Source organism: Rhea pennata, chromosome 1 (assembly GCF_028389875.1).
Source record: "Rhea pennata isolate bPtePen1 chromosome 1, bPtePen1.pri, whole genome shotgun sequence".
Taxonomy (NCBI): Eukaryota; Metazoa; Chordata; class Aves; order Rheiformes; family Rheidae; genus Rhea; species Rhea pennata.
Window position 1 is genome coordinate 133,563,132 of NC_084663.1, and position 19,026 is coordinate 133,582,157.

At 40.5% G+C, this 19,026-nt stretch overlaps 1 protein-coding gene across 2 annotated transcripts in view; it reads left to right on the forward strand.

The window, feature by feature from the left end:
- Positions 1 to 1,619: 1,619 nt before the first annotated feature.
- The window catches only part of MAP3K15 (mitogen-activated protein kinase kinase kinase 15), an 86,434-nt gene continuing 69,027 nt past the window's right edge, over positions 1,620 to 19,026 (forward strand). Inside the window, exon 1 of one of the 2 annotated variants that reach the window (XM_062600803.1) lies at positions 1,620 to 1,696. Coding sequence is in view for 1 of the 2 variants with exons in the window: in XM_062600794.1 (XP_062456778.1) it covers positions 2,065 to 2,383 (319 nt within the window). In the remaining variant the exon portion in view is untranslated. Of the gene's footprint in view, positions 1,697 to 2,064; positions 2,384 to 19,026 lie in introns of those variants that run through there. The other variant, XM_062600794.1, reaches the window with a different exon arrangement.

A 19,026-nucleotide genomic window follows, 5' to 3' on the forward strand; every position in this document is an offset into this window, starting at 1 on the left:
GATCTACAAAAATGAGATTTTGATAAACTCTAGGATACAGAAAGAGCTTATTTATTAGGTCTCCATGATGTCCTTCTAAGCAATTCCAGTATACATATTTGTTCTAAATTAACACTTCAACAATTTTCAAGATCACAAAGTAGCACAACATGCCTCCGTTGTTCTGAACCCATTAAATAGCAATTTGCATTTACACATTAGATGCTGAAAGCCTAAGAACATTCTTTGTGTATTTAGTAAGATATTTTTGTGTGTGTGTAAATAATCCCCTAACCTTCATATTATTGTATTTTTCACTTCAAGTTTTAATAGTACCTCTTCAGCCAAAGTCTCTTATAAAAATATAAAATAGGATTTATTTATGGGAGGATCATAAATTTGGATGTTAGTGGTTTTTATTGGTCAATAGCTACCATATGCTCACTGAATATCTTTTAAACAGATTTAGGATTTTCCCTTATTACATCAGCTGCTTGATATATTACTTGGTCAGGGCTTAGAGTCAGAATTGTCATATAAAGAGATTTACTGTTGTGTAAAGAGAGAAACGGTCAGGAATGAGTGGGATCTCCAGTTGCCAATGCATATCCTTCTTTCAAAGCCTCAGTTACTGGCGTTGCTGTCAACCCCCCCCTCCTCGCAACCTGTGGTCCAAATCTAAAAGTTCATTTGCCACAAATGCTCCGAAATTAGAAAAAAAAAAAAAGTTTTATTCCTAAATTATTTCTCTGCATTCTCTCTAAATCCCTTACATGCCACTAAGCAAACATAAATGCTTAGTACAGTGCTATGCTGTCCTCATGTTGGAGTGTCTCTCAAAAAGACTCGCTGTTGTATTCTTGTTATGAAACTATGGTGTCCAACACCTAAAGAAGGAATACTGTGCTGCTAGTCTTTGGTTACTCTTATTTTATGACAGCATGTGGTAAAAATATGAATATAGGATAGTCCTAAGAAGCCATGCTGCTGCAGAAGGTGAAGACAACATTTGTTTAAAACTTCTCCTGCGGCAGTGAATGAAAAACCACACGAAAAAGCTTTCCAGGCAAGTTTGCTACTTCAAATAAAAATTCACTCGAAGACTGAAGTTTTATTTCACCGTTCCTTTCATCATCGGCAGGCTATGATCTTACTAGAGCCTATCGGTGTCCTTTTGACGGCTGTGATACAAAGCCAATACACAAAGTTATGCACACACGGCTTTTTAGTTCACTGTTTCTTGCATGAACTCCTGCCACACCACTGCCAACAGCTGAGGCTGCCGCTGTCAGTCTTTTTTAGTAAGAAAAGCGTTTAAGTAAATGGGCTGCTCAAAATTCAGTTTAGTTCTTTAAAAAAAAAAAAAAAAAAAAAAAAAAAAAAAGTCAAGAGTTACCACAGTTTCTAGGAGCTTACTTTTACCCGACTTTGGGGGAGATTTTCAACCTTACGGACTGGCTCCTAACGGCAGCCCCGGGGGTTATGGGGCGGCCCCCAACGGCAGCCCCGGCGCTGAGGGACCGGCTCCGGCCGGCCCCCAACGGCGGCTCCGGCCGGCCCCCAACGGCAGCCCCGGCCTTTACGCACCGGCTCGTAACGGCGGCGCTCAGCGGGGGGCTAAAACCCGCCGCGCGGGTCCGTCGCGCTACACCGACGACGCTGCTGGAGCCCGCCTGCCTTCGACAGACTCATGCCGCCCAGCAAGGGAACCGCATCGGTGCGGAGTGCTGCTGCTTTAATAGTAATAATCGTAATAATAATAATGGTAAAGCAGCGGCGGGCGGAGCGCGGAGGTACCGGTGCGCGGGGCGGGGGCGGGCAGTAGAAGGGACGCGGTCGCCCCGCCGGCGCTGCCTCCCGGCTCAGTACCGTTTCTGTCACCGAGGAGAAGGGGCCGGTTGCTCCTCTCCGGGCGGCGGCACCGCGCTCAGCGACGCCCCTTCGCCGCGGGACGGGGAGGGAGGCGGGCTGCCCCGTCCCGTCCCGTCCGGTCCGCGGAGGCGGCGCGCAGCCTGCCCTCACCTCGCCGCCGCCGGAGTCTGCCCGGCCCCGCCTGGGCACCTGCTGGCGGCCCGCGGCGCCGCCATGGAGAGCCCCGCGGGCGGCAGCGCGGCGGCGGAGCCGGCGCACCCCGGCGCCGAGCCGGAGCCCGCGGCCCCCGGCGCGGCCGAGGCGGAGGCGGCGGAGGGCGGCGCGGCGGGGTCGCGGCCGCCGCGGTGCCTGCGGGCCGTGTACGTGCTCAACGAGGCGCCCAAGGAGGGCGCCGGGGCGCGGAGCCCCGAGGCCGGGGCGCGGCAGTGCCTGCAGCGGGCCTGCGAGGCCGAGGGGGCCCAGCTCAGCGTCGTCAACTTCGGGGAGCTGGACTTCGGCGAGACGGCGGTGCTGGACGCCTTCTACGACGCGGGTGAGCGGGCCTCGGCGCTGCTGCCATCGCGGTGGGGTGGGGGCCCGGGCGGCCGCACCGCGCTGGGGCCGAGGTGCAGCTGCAGAAGCCGGGCAGCAGTCCGCACCTAGTAGCACGGGAGAGGGTGCGCTCGGGACTGGGTTTTCGGGCAGGGGTTGGCTTGCGCATGGCCAGGCACGGAGCGACCCAGGGTTAGGGCTAAACAAGCAAGCGTAGAAGCGTGCGCTGAGGAAGGAGGTTTGCTGGTATTGCCTGCTCTGCCCGGGCTCCAGCTGGTCACCCGTCCCTGATGGTTCAAAAGCTGCTACTCATCAGTGGCTACTTGGCCACTTGGACAGGATCAGAGAGAACTGGGAACTTTGTGAGCAAGCAGAGGAAGCTTTTGAATCAATATAAATTAAAAGTAATCAAAGTTAGTATGTGGATGTGCCGCAGGCTGTTTTTTTCTCATATCCTTATTAGCAGGCCTTAGGAAACTGGGGGATTCCCAGATTACAAAGAGGGAAAGTGCTGTTACATCCATGTTGATGCCCGTCTCTCACAAGGAGAACCTTTAAGAGTTTTGCTCACAAAATGAATTGAAGAATAATGTCTTAAGTCATTACTCTTACTTAAATTCTCATATGATGATGAGTCTGTTTCAGCCGCTGCTAAGTCATGCAAATATTGAGGAACCTCACCCCCACTTTATTCTTTTAGCATCAACTTCCCAGGGGAGTTTGTTAAACCTTTGCTGGCAAGACTGAAAAGCGTTCTCTACACGTAACAGATACATTCTTTGTGCGTATAAATACACAACCATGAAGCAGCAATTTCTTTGTGTCTCTCTGGTATTTCTGTAGCGCTCGTGAAATGTAAGCATGGTACTGCACTGGTGGTCTCATGAATGCAAAACTGTAGCAGCAAAATTATTTCTCTTTTTACTGATAGTCCTTTTAATGTATATGCATACACTTGCTCTGTATTTGTACTGAGAGCTTATTTTGAGACAGTTATTTTGAATTCAGCTTTTCTTAAGTTGCTGCATTCTGAAATGGTATCATTTGTCTGTGAATGTGGCCTACCTTTGTAGGTCTCATTTGGCTTCATTTGTTTCAGGTCATCTTGTAGGATCTGGATCATTTTATCAGTGATTCTTACTACTTTGTGATAGTCAGTTACCTTGTTATTGGATACCACTGCAACACTCTTGTCTAGGTTTAATGAAATAAAAATATTTTATACCGTCATCTTTAGTATTTTATATCATCATCTTAATGAACAATAAGAAGTAATTAGATAGATAGTCCTGAACCAATAATTGTTCCAAAGAAGATTCTGTTCGAAACAGTCCTTGTCTATCCAGTAGCAATGTCTTGAGGTCAGTCAGGAGAAAACTTTTAAATTCATCTAACATGTGCCTTTATTTGTCAGACTTTTTAGTTAGTGCATCCTCTAGTGGTGAATTAGCTGTGTTAAGAAAAACTCAGGTGTATTAGCACAAGTTACCTTTATCAATCAGGCCTGTAAGCTGTTGAAAAACCGAGAAGTTTATTTGTCAGTATATACTTTTTTAAAAAAACATACTGAGTGTTATTAATATTTTAGCATTAGTTCACTGCTAGGAGTCCCAAATTAACAGCAATGTAACCATAAGAATGCAAGCATCCTTAATACAAAATGCTATTAAGCTCATTTTAGTACAGTATTTGCTTTGTCTTTTTTTGTTTTAATAGGTATTAGTGCTAGCATCAACAATTTTGAATAGCTTTTTAAGCTTGGATTACTACAATTACTACAATTAGGGACTTCTTTTGGTTTTGGAAATGAGTATCCATGTGGTTCTCTGGATCATGCCTTTTTTTTTTTTTATTTTTACTTTTTAAACAAGGTGGGAAAATGTCAGTTCACCCCACCCTGTGGAGTTTTCCCAATGTGTGTGGTATATCTAAAACTGATACTCAGAAAAATCAGAGCCTTTAAACCTGATTGTAAAGTTGTGCTGGTACATTGAGGTGAAGTGTTTTTAATCTCAGTACTTGCTGCTTCATTTCCTTCTATTATCTGCTATAGATGGGGAAGTTTTTTTGTACCTCTAACAGTCATATAGAATGATTACATCTTCTTGCTTCGTTCTGCAGAGGGTCAGAAAGTATCCGTTACATTTTCCACTTTCCTGTTAAGCCTTTTTTTTTTCCTTTAACCTTGCCAGTATTAGCTAGCAGCAGACCTAAATTTCATCTTGGATTTTCATTTCCATGATACTTTAAAGTATCATCTCTCTCTCTCTCTTTTTTTTTGTTCTAAATACTGTCATTGTTTCTGTATCATTTTAGCTGTGCTCTTCTAGTTTTCTTGCTCTGCATTGTTTATCGGTGAGTTTCCCTTCTTCATGTTTTTGAACATATATCAAGCTATCATGCAAAAACATTAAAACTGATAATTGTTCATTTACATGTAAAATTTCTAATCAGCTATTCCACAATTTCTTTGAACTTTGAAAAAATAGGTTATTTTAAGTGTCTCTATTTATTTACATCTATTTGATTGTTACCATACTCTTTTTGCAGAGTATGTGTTGGATTGGGACTGTTGTCATTGATTAAGTTCTTAAAGAACAACATTAAGAACGAGTTCCAGCATGAGCCACCTCATTGCTTGTGATGAATTTTCTGTCTTAAATAATTAATTAAATAATTATCATGTGTTTGTTTAAAAAAATTGAAAGTTTTATTACTCGCTGTGTGAGATGTCTGGCACATTTTCCATACTGAAGTTATAATGTATATTTATGCGCTTTACACTGTGGGCAGAAGTTTGAGAAGCAGTTCTTCTTGCTCTGAAAGTAGTTCTGAAAGAGGTTTGCTACCCATCTATAGCTTTACTTTAACTGGTAAATGTCTGTTAAAGCATAAGGACTGAGCAGTAAGGTCCTCTCCTTCTGAATAGTAACAGTAGGGCGTTTGATAAGAGTGCTATCTGATATCCCTTTTTCTCCACTCTGCCTGAATGAAACTAATTATAGCCGTTTACTTAAGGGCTGAGCAAGTTTATTTACTTTATTTAATAGGAGCCTCTAATACAATGATTCTTGGAATTGGCATCTTTCATGGCATAACCATGAAGCATTAAGGACAGAGTGCAACAGGAAACATTTTTTCCTGTCTGCAGGCAGACTTCTAGTAGACCATTTTTTTAATACACCACTGGAAAGAGCACTGCAAAAACATCTGTATTCCATAATGAGGGTATGATGTCTCTTTTCTTGTTGAGTATACCCATTACTGACTTTTCACCGTTTGAAATCTTAAAATAAATGTAAGAGTATGTTTTGCCTTAAGTAAGCTGTTGCAGACTGACAGGTAATGCAGAAATCGCTAAATTTTATAAGATGTTTTGTTAAAGGGGAACTTGCAAGCTCTGCAGCACTTGCAAGGGCAAACTTACAAGAAATATGTGAAACTATGGCTTGTTAACCAAAAGTTCCTTTGCTCAGTCTTTGCTAGAAACAAGCTGTGAACAAATTTATGTTTGGCAGAAGCAGATGATGATAACTAAGCCGCATGGATGAGTGACATGTTTGCATACATTGACTGAATCTCTGGGAAGAAAAGGTGCCATGATTTTTAGACTGAGAGCCACAGATACCAGGCATTGGTGTGAAGGTTTTTGCACAAAATAAAACCTATTTTTACATGAGAACAACAAGCCTAGGAGCTGACCGAGGGTTTTTAAAATGTTTTAGAGTTATGCCATGAAGAAAATCAAATACAGGCTCTCTAGTGAGTTCCTAAAGCATATAAGGGACATGGTGAAAAAGTGAGTGTGGTTTGGTTATTGATGTTAGAAATTGAGTGATTCAGGCTCTTTCTGCTCTTGCTATAGCTGCATAGAAACTGTCAGTTCTGGATGTACTGAGAAAGCAAACGTGATGTCAAAGTTAAATGGCTGCCCTGCACCTATGGAGGGTGAGATGCTAGACAGACAAGTAAAAGCTACTTCTTTTTCGACATGGAGCTTTACCAAGGCTTATTGCCAGAAGTCTTTGGTCACAAGGCTGAGTGAGGGAATGGCACTCTAGAGTGGTACGTGTTTTGGATGCCTCAGTTTTGTTTTTGTGAAATCATGTTTCTGTGGCTGATGGTCCTTTTACCTCATGAAAGGTGCACAGCAATATCTGTTTTGATGCTTGAAATATTTCTTGGATTGTTTGACCACAGTGTTTTTAGAGGACTGCAGTATTACTGCAGCCCCAGAAGACAGCAGGATGAGAGTCAACTAAAAGGCAGACCAACTAGAGAGAGGCTGGAGAGTGCTTCTCTAACAGTCCCAGAAACAGATGTCTGATCATCTGTGAATGTAGTGGAGCATTTTGAAGTCCGTTGTTTTACTACGTATGAACTACTTCAACCAACATCCTGGAGGATGAGGCAGCCCAGAAGTGCGTTGTCTGATACTCTTGATATCTGTATCTGCCGCCTTGTCTTCAGTAAAAGCCAGCGTTAGGTTTGGGAGAGGGGCCCAGAGAGAGCCTGAAGGAGAGATCCTCCTTATTTGCAACATAAGTGAGCCCTAATTTCTTGTCCCTGAAACACTTTTCTCATGCTGCACCATGGAAGTAGAAGGAGGAAATGTACATTCTGACTCCTAATTTTGAGGCTCTGTCAGTCACTGAAGGAATCACCGTTACTTGCACCCGGCTTTCCTGAAGCTCTCTGCCCTCTGAAGGCCGATATCCCCATTACAGGCTTGGCAGGGGTGCTTCGCCTTCTCCAGCCTAGAGGCTAGTGTGTCAGGGTAAGCATTTGTCAGTAGTTTAAGTTAATGCACAGCATGGTAACTAGCGTAGCTGAGCTGGAGACAGCTGCTTCTCTTGCTGATTCTGCCCCAGGGATTGTAATCTCTGACAGGAAGGTGAGGATGACAACTGAGGGCAATAACTTCTTAAATAAACTTTGGCAAACCTAGCTGCTGCAATTAATCTTTGCCCCGGGTGTGCCAGTGAGCAGTGGGGAAGGGGTTAAGGGTTAGCAGCCTGATGCTTAACTCAGCAGACAGGTTTTGCTATTTTTCTGAGGAATACTTAATATTTTTTCTTCCTTTTCTCCTCCAACTGCTCCAATGGTTTGAAAATATATGTTATTTAAAGCTGAGAGGATATATATATATATATACACCATGCAATACAGAACTATGAAAAGAAGCAAAGAACATCTTCAGAACTGGAAGGTAATAGCAGTGTCAGCTGAGAGGCTAAGGCTAACTTGGTTGGATGTTACGGCGCTTTACAACAGCAGAGCCGTCAGGACCTGACCTGTTATCTCAGTGATACTGCAAATTTAGAGCAACCATGGGTGTATCCAAAAAAGCTCTGCATTATGCCATTTAGTTATAACCCTAAATATTCTGATGACAAAGCCCTGTAATATACAAATACTGTAATCCTTTCAGATCAGATGCATGAGATGGAGATACAAACAGCAAGCCTGACAGAACCCATCAGCTGTGTGTGTTGTTATGTTTTGATGTGTCACGTGCACTATGTTCAGGAGGTATATTTTGCTTTAATGCTAATAGTTATGGTCAGTTTCCAACATGAAGACTCTTTCAGACCCTTGCATTCACAGATTCGTATACTTTCCCTCAACAGTGGAATACATTAGTTTGCTGTCACCTGTGAAAAGTGGCTTTGTATCAACCTTGTTTTTGTTTTCAATATTATTTTTCAATGTGTAAGCTGAGTAGCATCACTTTAACTCCACTGGCCTGTATTCTATGAAATAGCTGCTTCAGTGTCAGTTGAATAAACTTAGAAACATCCAAGTAAAAAACTGTAAACAGATTGTATGGAATTCATTCACTTTTCTTTGGTGTATTGCCCAAAGCCAAATGCAAGGTCAGAATTGTATTCAGACAATGATGAAGATACTATAAACAAAAGGAAGAAGTATGCTTACTTCCCTAATGGAGAGACATTCTGTTTTCTGTTTTATTGTTTCTCTTTCTGTAACTAACATCTCTTTTTACTTGTGATTTGTAAGACATAAGGAAATACTGGCAATTCACGAGTTCTCAGCATTTAACAAAGCTTTGAATGAAGTTGTTGGCATGATTAACACCAGAATTTATGAGATGGAAACTTGCACTTCTTTCATTGCTCTAAGGTGAGCGTATGTAGGTGTGCATGTACTATCCATCTGTGATGGCTTGTTTTTGTGCCAGCCTTGGGCATTTAGACAGTTTTATTCTGTGGCACATACATAGTAAGAAGCTTGGCAAACATTTGTCTTATTTTAAAAATATTTATTAATATTAAATTGAAACAGACTAGCTTAGCTTACTACATAACCTTGTAAGAAGAATCACCTTACAGTAATCCAAAAAGGATGTGAAGGAAATGGTAGTAGAGAAAATCCTAAGATGGATTTTCAAAATTAAAGTTTGTCAGGAATGAATCATGAAATAAAGATAAGTGCCATCACTATTTATTTGCTTTACTGTATTTAAGTAGGTCCTTATTTTGAAGTAGCATATATTTTTATCCTTACTTGTGCATGTGGCAAGGTACATATGAGCACCTACAAAACATTCCCTCAAATATATTTGAAAGTGTTTATTGTGTCCATTTTCAAGATTTTGTATTTTATAATAGAGCAGTGGGTGAAATTCATTACAGTGACTATTTTTGGAGTGTATAAATTCAACAGCCACATGCATGACATTTAATGATGAGAAAAGAGATCTGTGTTATAGATGAACCAAAACCTCGTTCTCAGATACTGTGAATTAGAAGGAAGATCTGATTCAACTTTTACATTGTTCTTAGAAAGTCCTGCAAGATGGAATATATCAATGTTTCGAGGTACTACCAGTAATCTCTGCTCAGTGTGTGCTTCACTGGCAAACAGAAAATAAGCTGTTCTAGCTGAACTTTTGAATAGTTCTGTGTTGTTCCCACTACTTGCAGTTTCAAGGAATGGGAACTAAGCAATTGCTGTCAGTACTTCTACTGAGTAAATACATGAAACTTATTGATGTTACTTAGAAGAAAGGATTTGGGGTAGGAAGGAAGTCTCCCCTCCCACTTTTGGGGGAAGATGGACTTCTGTATGCTCCTGTTTTGGGTTTTATTTTGTCACAGATAGTTGAGATCAAATCTGGCAGTGAATAAATTCTGTCAAAATTATTGCATAGGCTGCTATCTGTTTTGGTGTACAGAATGCAATCTGTCCAGGAACGTGTATTTAATATGCACCAGAAAGCTTTCTCTGTTTAGTTCTAACAGTGCATTTAGTTAGAACACTACTGTTCCCTTGGATAACCATTTTAAGAGGATGCGGTCGTCTGAGGTATTTTGGAATTGTTACAGGTGGAATAACACACTCTTTTGATAGTCAGACTAGCATTTTTCTGTTAGTTTGTGTAATTGACAGTGTTTTGTGCATTGTTAGTTTCATAACATAACTTTGAGCGGTTGGTACCTCTGACCTGAAATTGCATATTTACTAGCAAATACCACAAAGCTGAGAGAAAGTCTTTTCTTAAAGATTTTTTTCAAAGACTAGATTTCAAAAAAATTTTTTTTGTTTTTGACAGGCAAATAATTTCTTGAAGGAAATATTTGCATTTAAAATAGTTTTGCTGTATCCCTTTTATAGATTAGAAAGACTTTAGATCTATGTCTTTACATTCATGTTTAGCAAAAACCTAGACTTTATTATAGTGTGACTTGTGCATAAATGGACAAAGTTAGGGATATACTTCTTTTTTCTCTTATTCCCTCCTCGTGAATATTTGCTGGCAGGCTTATAAAAAAAGGAAAGCAGATATAGTCTATAACATTCCATATTCTCTGCTTGTCTTTCTTTGCTCCTGAGATTAAAACTTAGATTTAAGAAGGCTACCTGTAGTCAAGACCAGATTGTCAATTCTGTGTCACTTGGTTTTGCAGCTAGGAACAGGTGTTCTGGGTGTTAAATTTGCAGAGAGTCTCCTCCCCAAGTATAATATAGATTGTGTGGATTTTTTTTTGTTTTGAATCACTCTGCATGTATTATTTAACCTTATAATTAAAAGCTTTATTGCTTTCTGCTACACAGACTCAGTTACACAGAAGCTTTTATGGCCATTACAATCAAATGATTTTTAAAGTTTGACCATTTAGTCTGTATTCTTGATTTGAAGAGCAGGTATTAGCATATTTACAGCTTTTGAAAACACTGGCTTTAGGATTTGTGTGTGTGGGGGGGGGTGTGTGCTTTTTTTTTTTTTTTTTTTTTTTTGACTTAACTCTTTGGGGGGATTGAAAACTTTTGTAGGGTTCTGCAGTTCTGGTAAAGACTGTTCTGATTACTGATAAAAGAAGAACCAAAGGCTGAGTATGCACACTGGTTAGTGAATTTAAAAGTTCACTTTCTTTTTTCTGTTAAGAATCCTATGCTTGTACAAACACATTTTTTATAGTTCCTAAGTTATTTTGAAAAAAAAACCCTGCTGTGCATATACCATTTGACCGTGAGAAGTTGGCAAGTGGATTTCTGGTTCTCCATTGCTGCATTTCAGGTTGACTCGGGGCAGTGTCAGAGGGAGCTCCTTGCAAAGCTCCGGGAGGTGACAGCCTTGAGTCGACTAGGATAGGCACACAGAGATGCTCATCTGTGAGCCTGGTACCTGGTCACTCATCTCTGTTGTGCTGATTGCACGCTTTTCAATCTTGCTGCGTTATGTGTAGGATATTCTTCATAGATCTAAGAACTCTTTTGATAAGAACTGAGCTCAAAAGTTTTTTTTTTTTTTTTTTTTTTTTTTTTTTTAAGGACAATTTTATGTGGGTTAATTAAATTGCTTTAATTTCTGTTCCTCTATAAAATTGACAAATGATGATAGAAACCCAGTAGCTCATGTTATGCTCTGCTGTCATATCCTGCTTTTATCAGTGTAATCATATATTGCTTTTTTATCAAATTACTGCCGCATGTTAACAGATGTTGATGTTCACCCTAGTTAAATAGTAACTAACGTTCTTGTTCTGCAGATGTAGAATTTTGAGGTAAAGCTCTTCTGACTTGTAGGGCTTGCAGAAGGAGTTGGTGCAGAACTGCTGTGAGAACTCCAGACTTTCTGGCTCCCCCCCCCCCCCATATTACACTTCAAAGACAGGTTCAAGTTGAAACTTGTGGGCTGTCTGCACGGACTGCCGACCTGTGCTCTGTTGGTGCTTGGGGCATCCAGGTCCTTGCTGCACACAGAAGAGCTGCCCTTGCAGTGGGTTAACTAAGCATATTGTGTCCAGTGCTGGGCTCCCCAGGACAAGAGAGACATGGAGCTACTGGAGAGAGTCCAGCGGAGGGCTACAAAGATGATCCAAGGGCTGGAGCACCTGCCCTATGAGGAACGGCTGCGAGAGCTGGGCCTCTTCAGCCTGGGGAAGGGAAGACTGAGGGGGGGATCTGATCAATGTGTACAAGTACGTGAAGGGAGGGTGTCGAAGGAATGGGAACAAACTCTTTTCAGTTGTCCCATGCAACAGGACAAGACGCAGTGGGCAGAAACTGAAGCACAGGAAGTTCTGCCTGACCATGAGGGGGAATTTCTTCAGTGTGAGAGTGACAGAGCACTGGCACAGGTTGCCCAGAGAGGTTGTGGAGTCTCCTTCTCTGGAGATCTTCAAGGCCCGCCTGGATGCAACCCTGTCTAACATGCTCTGGGTGACCCTGCTTGAGCAGGGGGATTGGACTAGATGATCTCCAGAGGTCCCTTCCAACCTTACTGATTCTATGATTCTATGATATGTTGGCATATGTTGTGTGCACCTGCTACTGCCTCCTTTTACACTGCCGTGGTATTAGATGGCTGAAAATAGGCAAACAAGTCAGCTGGAGGGACCTGAACGCTGGTTGCTACTTGCAGGTGGACTCTGTGAACAGGATAGGCAGTTTGCTTGTGTTGAGTCAATTGCTTTAGCCTCAGGCTAGCACTGAACAGCAATATAGGAGTGCCTGAGGCTGAGCCAAGAGCAGCTTGAGCAGCTGCTGCATGTTCCTGCTCCATGGCACAAGCTCACTAAAAACAGCATAGCTCCAGTCTCTTTTGAGGTCAGTGGGATTGAGCTGGCAGCCCATGGGCCAAGCATGCCTCACAGTATGATTGCAGCTAGCCTATCTTTCACATGGGATTGCTGCCTTTCCTGGGAGGTTGGGGTGGCTATAGGGAGGCTCCAGGAGCAAAAGGTGCGTCACTGCAGTTTGCAAGGAGGGACCCGAAGCTGGGAAATGAACTGTGGCACTTGAAGTATTGGATCACTCTGTTGTGATAAGCTATGCTTGCTTTTTTATGCTTTGGAATATTCAGTCTCTCAAGAATAAGCAATTCTGGGGTGTTGTTCAAGACAGTAGAACTGAAACTTTTCAGATACTCTCTTATAAAGCTTTTGAGCATTTTCACTTTGGTGTAAGTCAGTAGCGTATGTTTAAAAATTGCTATGTCTAGGAGTCCAAAGCTAAATGAGATTCAGAACATTAAAAAATATACACAGCTTTTATTACCCTGGAAGTACATGATTCCAGCCTTGGTACACATTGTGTTTCATTGGTTGCAGTGAGCTTTGAGGACAGGCGTAAATCTGAAACAGTAGTGATACTGGTAAAAGAGTATGTCTCTGGTTTTTTTTACTGATTTGACATGGTATAACTACAGCCAGCTTTAAGAGAACTACTCTGATTTACAACAAGTGAACACCTGCACATATAGTCATGTGTCTGGTATAGTACGTCTTTATATTACGTACTTAAATTCTGTTTAAAAAATCTTAAATATCTGTTTAAAGAAGTAAACAAAGAGTAAATAGAATTGGCTTGAAGTGCTTTTTCCACCCTGTTTCACTAGGTGCCATCTTTCTTGTTTCAACTTTAAGGAGAAAATATCTAGACTTTCTGCTGCTTAAAGTTTTCTCTTCCTCCCATTTAGGGAAACATGCCTGCATGCACAGAACTGTAGCTCAGGGGTTGACTTCTCAAAAATTTGAAAAATATGGTTCACTTAGTACATAAAGCTTTTGAAACCTAAGCTCAAAAGACACCAGTTCTGCAAAAATACATCTAAATCAGCATGATAATAAGCTTTGCTTAAGACACTTGTTTCCTACTAATGTTAAGTGTCTTTCCTGAGTTGTAGTACTCCATTGCCAGCAGGCTTGTGGAAAACAGACTTGTAGACCCGTGAAAACTGATGGTGGGAAAAGTAACAGAGGAGCTACCTGGTTTGGACTTGGGATAGTGACTTTGTACTTCATTGCTATCTCTCCTCCTCCTATTGAATGTACTTTAAGTTTATTACAAATATATAGCAGCTAGCTCAGCCAGAAGAAATTATACTGAATCAAGTGTGTTTGCCTCTGCAGTCATGGAAAAATTGTAGGTTTTGGGTAGTGCAGAAGGTGGTCTGCCAGTCAAAATTTAGCTTCAATCAGGTGAGACTGGCTGTGTTAACTCTCCTGTTGCTGCCTTTCCCTCATAGCAGTCGAGAGAAAACATTTTTAAAAATTCCATTGACTTGTGTTTTAGAAGGAGATATTTTTTGTTAGCTTTACCTTTCCTGGGAAAGTGACATGATGAAATAGGAGTTGGGAATTTGTAAATGAAAACAGAGTTACAAGGCTGTATTCTGTGTATGTATTGTATTCAAATAGTCCCTTAAAGTCCCTGAAAGAGGTGGCAGACGATACTCTATCTTATCTGTTTATTTGTGGGGCCTCAGATCTGACAGTTGTGGTTACTCAACCATAGCTTTAACTTTTTGTTTCACCAAAACTGACAAAGCTTTAAGAAGTCATGAAAAATGTGAGTGATTCAATGTGTGATCTCTTCTTGTGAGGTAAATACTGCAATTCATGAAATTTTTCACTGTTGCCATACTCCCTGAACACCTTTAACAAATCCTTTGAAAAATATGCTGATCTAGTCTGGACTTGCAACGCTAAACTTAAACCCAGCTAGTGAACCCCAGCAAAACTCTAGTTTCAATTAAAAAAGTGGTAAGTGCCAATATGCAACATCACTTGATGCCATCTGATAGTCTGGACATCTCATAGTTAAACTGAAATCCAGAACACAGCAAATAAGATGGTTCTAGTGATATTAAGGTAACCTCCTAGTCAATGTGGACACAAATGAGAACTGTACTGCAAAAGCACAGACTCATTTTGCTGACTTGGTCATGTTGAATCTTCACTGCTATCATAACTACATGACGTTGTCCTTTGCAGGGCTGACTGCAAGTATTCTCCAGCAAAATTCAGTGATTAGCAACATGCTCTCTTTGTAAGCAGTGTAATGCAGGAGACTATTCTGTCTTTCATATCTTTGAGACTGGTAGTAAAGGTCATGATAAATGATATACCAGCAGCATGCCAGCGGTACTGATGTCTCTGAAGTATGCTGAAGGTCACAGCTTACGTGCATCAAAATGCCTAAAGATTCTCTGCAGTGTTTAGATGACCTACTAGCACAAATTTTCCCCAAAATATCTTAGAAACCAAACAAAAACTTCTGTGCAGGAAGTCACATACTTTTTTTTTTTTCACTCCTTGCATCTAAAACTGCTTTCTAAAAGCAGCATACAGACTCCACTGGGTTAAAAAAAAAAATCTGGTGGTCTCCCTGCTCCATGGCTGAAGCCACAGGCTTGTAAGTCCTTCATCATTTGCATTTAGCTTTTGCTGCCAGTTCAAAGTCTTAAACTAATTTTCAGAGTGACTAATGGAGCAAGCCTTAGGGTTTTTTTTACTGTTGAATTCTGATTTGTGAACTATTGTAACAATTGTGTTCACTGGGGCAATGCAGAGAAGAGGCCTGCAGGTGAATATGCATGAAGCTTTGGTTAGAGCAGTCTTTTGTAGCATTATGGCCTGGGAGCTATGCTCCTAGGAGAGAAGAACAATACACAGAATTTGGAAATCTTCAAAAAGATTTTACTTAGTAACTTAGTAAGAAAACTTACATTCAATAATGATGCTCACTGCTTCTGTAACTCTTTTTAAAAAATGTATTTATACTATTTGCCCATCATTCCCAAACTTACAGGCATTACAGTCCTTTCCCCACATTAAAAGAAAAGCATGCTCCAGCAAGAAGTGCCAGAGGTCTTCTGAAGTCTGTTTGGGGTTAAGTACTCAGATGCTGACAATTTGGACATTAGTGTGAAAACTTCAGCTGTGAACTCAGCTGTGTGATAAACAAAACACTGGAAGAAATGAACCTGAAAACTCAGTTCACAAAATCATGGAATCAAATTTACAAGTAGAAAGCCAATCTGTCTTGGGATTTGTTAAAGGATTGACTGTATCTTTCCCCCTCTTCAAACTACATGATCTTGTCAACATCCAACCTGGGATCCGTCTTGTGACAGGTTTACATGTGTGTATGCATTTTGAGGTGAGCCATCCTACTCTCCTTTAATAATTATTGGAAAGCAAGTTACAGAGACTTTATGTGAAATCATAATTTCATGTGATTCATTGTATCTGATTAATCATAGTTTAGAAATGTTAGTATTCTCCTGATTATATAAAAAGTACGTGATGGCTAGCTTAGATGTCTTGCTTTTATTAAGTAAGTTAGCTTACTTTTAGTTGAAATCTTAGTTGAAATTGGGAAGTCTAGAATGGATTCACTGTGGTTATGAACAAGCTGTGTTCATGCTTAATGGTCCCCATCTGCAAATTGGGAGAAGTAATATATGCCATATTTACAGGATAGTTGAAGATTAAGCAGATAATGTTTGTGATTTGTTTTGGAAATTAGAGATTATGTAGAAATTTTAGATTTTATTGATCACTGTTTGGTGTCCTGAAACACATTTCTCTGATTATAGATGTTGCCCATTTTTGCATTTATAGTATTCAGTGATGCATAAGGGTTTTTGCAGAAGCACATGCCGTCTTTCAGGCAGACACATAAAGCTTGTACTCTTTAGAGAAAAGTTTAAAATAGCAGATTGAATCCACATCTGTCCAGCATCCAGAGCAGGGAATTGAGAACTCTGTACGTATATTTGAGTGTAAGTCTCTTGGCTCATGGAGGATGCTTTGCCTTTATATGAACTTTATTTTCATTTCCACTTCCATAATATTGCCTGTCCTCAAATAAGGATCATATTAGTGCATAATTTATCATGATAAATGAAAGTTTGAGAGTCTGTCAACATAAAGAGGAAACCTGTAAATGAGTTACGAGGCTGGATACTTCAGTTTGGTACATACATGTTCTCTGTGCTAATGATGGAAGTGCATCCCTTGATGTTTGTAGTTGTTCTAAAACATTACGTGGCTTAAAAATGTTCAGAGATTCAGAATAGGAAAGTCTGATTTATTTTCATATGATAGGGTTTTAATTCTTAAAAAGAAAAAAAGAAAAAAAGAACTTAGTGTGTTATGAAATTAAGTATACCAAAATCTTCTTATTTCTTTCCATTGTAGTGCCTTGTGTTTGGATTACTCTTCTTTTCTCTTTCATTTCTTAAAGCAGAAGAGAAGCTCAGCATAATTTTATTTTTTCAGATGTTTTTGATACATGCTGAAGGCCACTGTGTGACCTGACAGAGATGTGCAGACCTGGCAGGCTTTTTCTGCTACTCAGCCAAGGTATTCAGTGTTAAATGATGGGTGACCCTCCAGTGATTTAGTTTGGATAAATGTTTAAAAGTGTGGAGCTTATCTAAACCTCCTTGGCCTAGGAATTGATTTGCTCGCAGTCGGGCAGGAAGGGACAGCCTTTCTCATTGAATTTCATACTCTTCTTATTTTTACTTAGGACAGAATATCCCACAAGCTATATTTTTTAATGATACTTTAATCCTTTTCATTGCCAGTTACAACCCTATATAGGAAGTGCAGAGATGTCGGAAAAGTTAAATAAAGTTCACCTTTCTCCTCCCTTGCCCCAAACTACAGGCAAGGTTCAACTCAGGTTCAGGGTTGGGGTGCTTTTTCCAGCCTGCTCTCAACTAGCTCAGCTCTAGTCAACATTGCAGTGGAAGTATTCTCACCTAAGGTTTGGCGCACTGCAAGTGCAGCAAGTTTGTAGCACCTGCTTGTAATTTACACTGTTATTTCTTTGTGTTAAACAGGGCAGAGAAATGACAGATCCTGTAGAAATGAAAGGCTGTTTTTACATGCAGATAAATTTTAAGAACTGTTATCCTCAGTAAGCTAACGCAGTGAAAAGTATATATGGTGTGAGGCTTCTCTTTATGGCTGCGTATCACCTCTCTCAAAATTTTTAGTATACTACAAATATATAAACAGAGGGAAAATTATCAAGCAAGTAACTTTTTCAGATTATTTGTGGTGGGTATTTGCTTTGTGTCCTGGATATGTAGGTTTGGAACCCTTTTAAAATTACTGATAACTGATTCAGGGAAAAGTGAGAGATGAATAACTTCTGAAAACTTCACTTACCTATTGTCTGTGAACAATAAAAAGAGAAAAAAAGGCAATTTAATTGAATACTCATCAAGAATTTGAGAATATTGCTTCTTTAGTATTCAAATGCATATAAAGACTGAATGAGCACATGGAATGTACAAGTGTCTTGTCTTAAATTTTGAAGTAGGATGCAGGCGTACTGATTGTGGGCCTGCTCTGTAGATGCTTAGCTCTTCTGTAGATGGACAATTATAGTTGCTAAATTGGAGACTATTTGAGTTGTCAGTCATGCCCAAGGTACAATTGGAAGATAAAAGGGAAAGATTTAGGTAAAATACTAGGAATTTTCTCCTCTCAAAAAGCATCACGTTTGCTGCAAAACACCTTTAAAATGAGGACTCTGCTTTCCAAAACTGTCTTTTTTAATGTTTTAGTGGGATATTTCAAGACTTTTCTTCCTGAAAATCAAAATCTTAATAATTTTGTGGTTACCACAACCACGTCTGAAATGTGAGTTTATGTGACTAGGCTAGTATCATACAGCAGGCATGGGTAGAAGCAGGAGTGGGATTCAGTTACACAGGCAAGCCTTTAACTGCTTAAACATGATGAATATAAACTATTTGCTACTAAATATTGGCTTTCTTTAAGGAGAATTTTTCCTGAAACTCACTGATTAGTATGTTGTTGCTTTTTACATTACACACGGTCAAATCTGGCACTCAAGAAATACGGTTATACAACAGCGTGGATGACTTCTTCAAAAAGTGTTTGTGCAAGTGCTGACTGTTTCCTACTGCTTATGGAATCTGAATGTTTAGTTACACATGCAAGCGTGTTTTATCATCTGGCATGTAAGAAGTGAATTTTTGTAAAAGTATTTTTTTTTACCTCTCTTTTTTTCAGTTGCCATAAAATCTAACAATTTATTAAAATGCTTCTCCAGGAGCTAGCAAGAGGTTTGTAATTTGATTCCACTCCCAGACCTCATCAGCTGCAGAGATAGAGCTTCTGTCCGCATGCCGTGCTACCACTAAGGTAGGCAGAAGTTATCAAGTTAGATATAGGTGGAGAGATAAGGTTAGAAATATTGTGACTGGAAGGAGAGGGAGGGCAGAATGGACAGAAGGGGAAGCAGAGACCATGGGTCACGTGAAGGAAGAGGTAGGAGCTGCAGGTGGGCATATGCCTGAACTGTGAAACTGTTCACGTGGCTAAGATCCAACTGATGAAGTCTCTCTCT